General features: G+C 38.9%; 1 protein-coding gene across 1 annotated transcript; it reads right to left on the reverse strand.

Annotated features, from left to right (window-relative positions):
• Positions 1-1,094: 1,094 nt before the first annotated feature.
• LOC138786452 (olfactory receptor 5M5-like) lies at positions 1,095-1,910 on the reverse strand. Its single transcript, XM_069963440.1, has one exon. It carries the CDS (start codon positions 1,908-1,910, stop codon positions 1,095-1,097), a length of 816 nt encoding a protein of 271 aa, XP_069819541.1.
• Between the last annotated feature and the right edge of the window lie 622 nt (positions 1,911-2,532).

Genomic DNA, 2,532 nt, shown 5'->3' on the forward strand with positions numbered 1-2,532 from the left:
TGCCGATTTTTTTGTAACCAGTATTTCCAGCCCAAAAAAAAAAAAAACAGCTTTTGTGGGGGTGGGGGAAATACTGCTGGAAATAGTAATCGAAATAACAGTATGTGAACATAGCTTAAGAATGTAGTCTTCGCATCAAGAACCTTGAATTACCTTGATATAGACAAAGCAAATTCTTTCTCTCTTAGAGAATCTTTTTATGGTATGCATATCAATAATATACAGGAGTTCATTGTTTTTCTTGTTATGGTATACAAAGTTTTGTTCATACATTGGGTTGAGATGTTTGTACCAAGCAGTTTATATTAAGGGGTGTGTATTCCTATTTCATTAGGTTATCCTCATTGATCTGGATAGCAGACAAAAAGCTGGTCAGTAACTGGGGTGTGACGCTGCTCCAGACACCGATTAGCTGAGCAGGCTGTCTATCAGCAAGGACAAGCATTTTCTCCAAAGTTGTGACGTCATCACAACTCAGGGAAAAATGTCTTCCAGCGGGGTCCCGAAGCCGGTCCTGCCACTCACCGCAGGCACGCGGAGAGGTTAGTTATGACTCCTTACTACTTCCCCCCCCCCCCCCTTGCTGGCTGCCATTTTTTTTTTAAATGGCTGGACTTCTCCTTTAGAGCAGCTGCCCTTATATGTTGGGAGTATGTCCATCAACACACTTGATGTTTGTATCCAAAGGCAACTAGGAATGTATAACTATAGGCCCTTATTATAAATCTTAGCATCAGGGAAAGTGCTGTGCTAATTTCTGAGCATACACTAAAGCAAATGTACCAGTGGTATAATCATGAATAGGCCAGTGCCAGCCTTGGTCCTTTTTTTTGAACTGCGGCCCGATTGCAGCACACAGCGTCAGTCTATTACTGAGCACCAGCGCATCTTGAAGCACTGGAGGCAGACCGGCCTACCCCCAGTGGGAGGACACTCCCTTCCCTCTATGATGTGGCTCCTCTGTGACCAACGCCGGTAAAAAACAGAAAAGTGATATACCACTGGTTCATTCGTTTGAAATAAAAAAAACGCACACTGTAGAAAATGTCATTAACAAATAAATACTGGTTTTGTAACCCAACAGCACTCATCATCTAGGAGTGGTTTAGAAATACTCCTTTAACAATTTTTTCAAATGCGTTTTGGATATCTTTATTTCTTAAGCTGTATATGATGGGGTTCAAGAGAGATGTAATACAGGTATAGAACAGTGACAGAAGCCATTCCTTATCAGCTAACAGATTAGACTTTGGACGCATATACATAAAGCTACCGCTTCCATAAAATAACACGACAACAATAAGGTGAGATATACATGTAGATAAAGGTTTGCTTCTCCCATGTCCATTAGGAATATTCAAGACTGACTTTAGGATGTAGAGATATGAGACACATATTAAGAAGAAACAACCAAGCATTAGGAAACCACCCACAACAAAAACAGTAGCTTCATTCGGAAAGGTATCAACGCAGGAAATCTTCAATAAAGGTGTAATATCACAGAAGTAATGTTTGAGGACATTGGTGCCACAAAAGGACAACCTAAAAGTGTTTACGGTATGAATTGCCCCATAAATGCCTCCACTTACCCAGGTCCCAGCAACCAGACGATAGCAAAAACCTTTACTCATAATAACTGAGTATCTCAATGGATTACATATAGCAACGTATCGGTCATAAGCCATTGTGGCCAGCAAAGTAGACTCAGAGGCTGCCAATGAGAGGAAGACAAATAACTGGACAATACATGCCGGTAAGGAAATTGCTAAATTTTCTATAAACACATTGACAAGCATTTGTGGCACTATCGTAGAGGTATAGCAGATGTCTAGAAATGAAAGATGTCGAAGCAGGAAATACATTGGCGTCTGAAGACGAAGATCTATTTTTGTGATAATAATAATAATCATGTTCCCTTTTAGTGTTAAAATGTAAACAATCAGGAAAACAGTAAAAAACAAGCTTTTAAATTTCATAGACCCATCAAAAGCACATAGATAGAAGCCATTAAATGCTGTTAAGTTGGCCATGTGAAGAAAAAATTAAAGAGTCTTGAACAAAAAATGACCTGTTGGCAAATAAGTTGCATAGTTAATTAAAGTGTAACTGTCGTTATATTTCAAAATGTAAATTAGCCGTAGATGTGAAATAAAGCAAGTTTGAAATATACATTCATTTTTTGTTGTTGTTATTGTGCTGTAACACAAAGCTGAACTTACCAGGAAGCCAGGTCCAGTCTCCTGAAGGCAGATATTTTGACTTGTGCTGGTTGAAAAAAACAGACTAAACACAGGAATTCCAGCCAGTACAGAGAGTCACGGCTCAGTGTGTCCTTCCGTCACATGACTGCCTTCTCTCTGTGAGCTCGGATGGCCTTGGAAACACTGGACTTCCTATTTTTTGAAGGAAAAAAAAGAGTCAGAAAAGAGAAAGTGTTGTGTTCTCCATGATAACAAAAAAAAAAAAAAAATAATAATAATAATAATAATGAATTTAAATTGCAAACGTGCTTTATATCACATCTACTGCTGA

This window comes from Dendropsophus ebraccatus, chromosome 3, assembly GCF_027789765.1.
Source record: "Dendropsophus ebraccatus isolate aDenEbr1 chromosome 3, aDenEbr1.pat, whole genome shotgun sequence".
Taxonomy (NCBI): domain Eukaryota; kingdom Metazoa; phylum Chordata; class Amphibia; order Anura; family Hylidae; genus Dendropsophus; species Dendropsophus ebraccatus.

Bases quoted from the DNA above. Each gene is read 5' to 3' on its own strand.
- LOC138786452 (XM_069963440.1), bottom strand. From the start codon at position 1,910: ATGATTATTATTATTATCACAAAAATAGATCTTCGTCTTCAGACGCCA.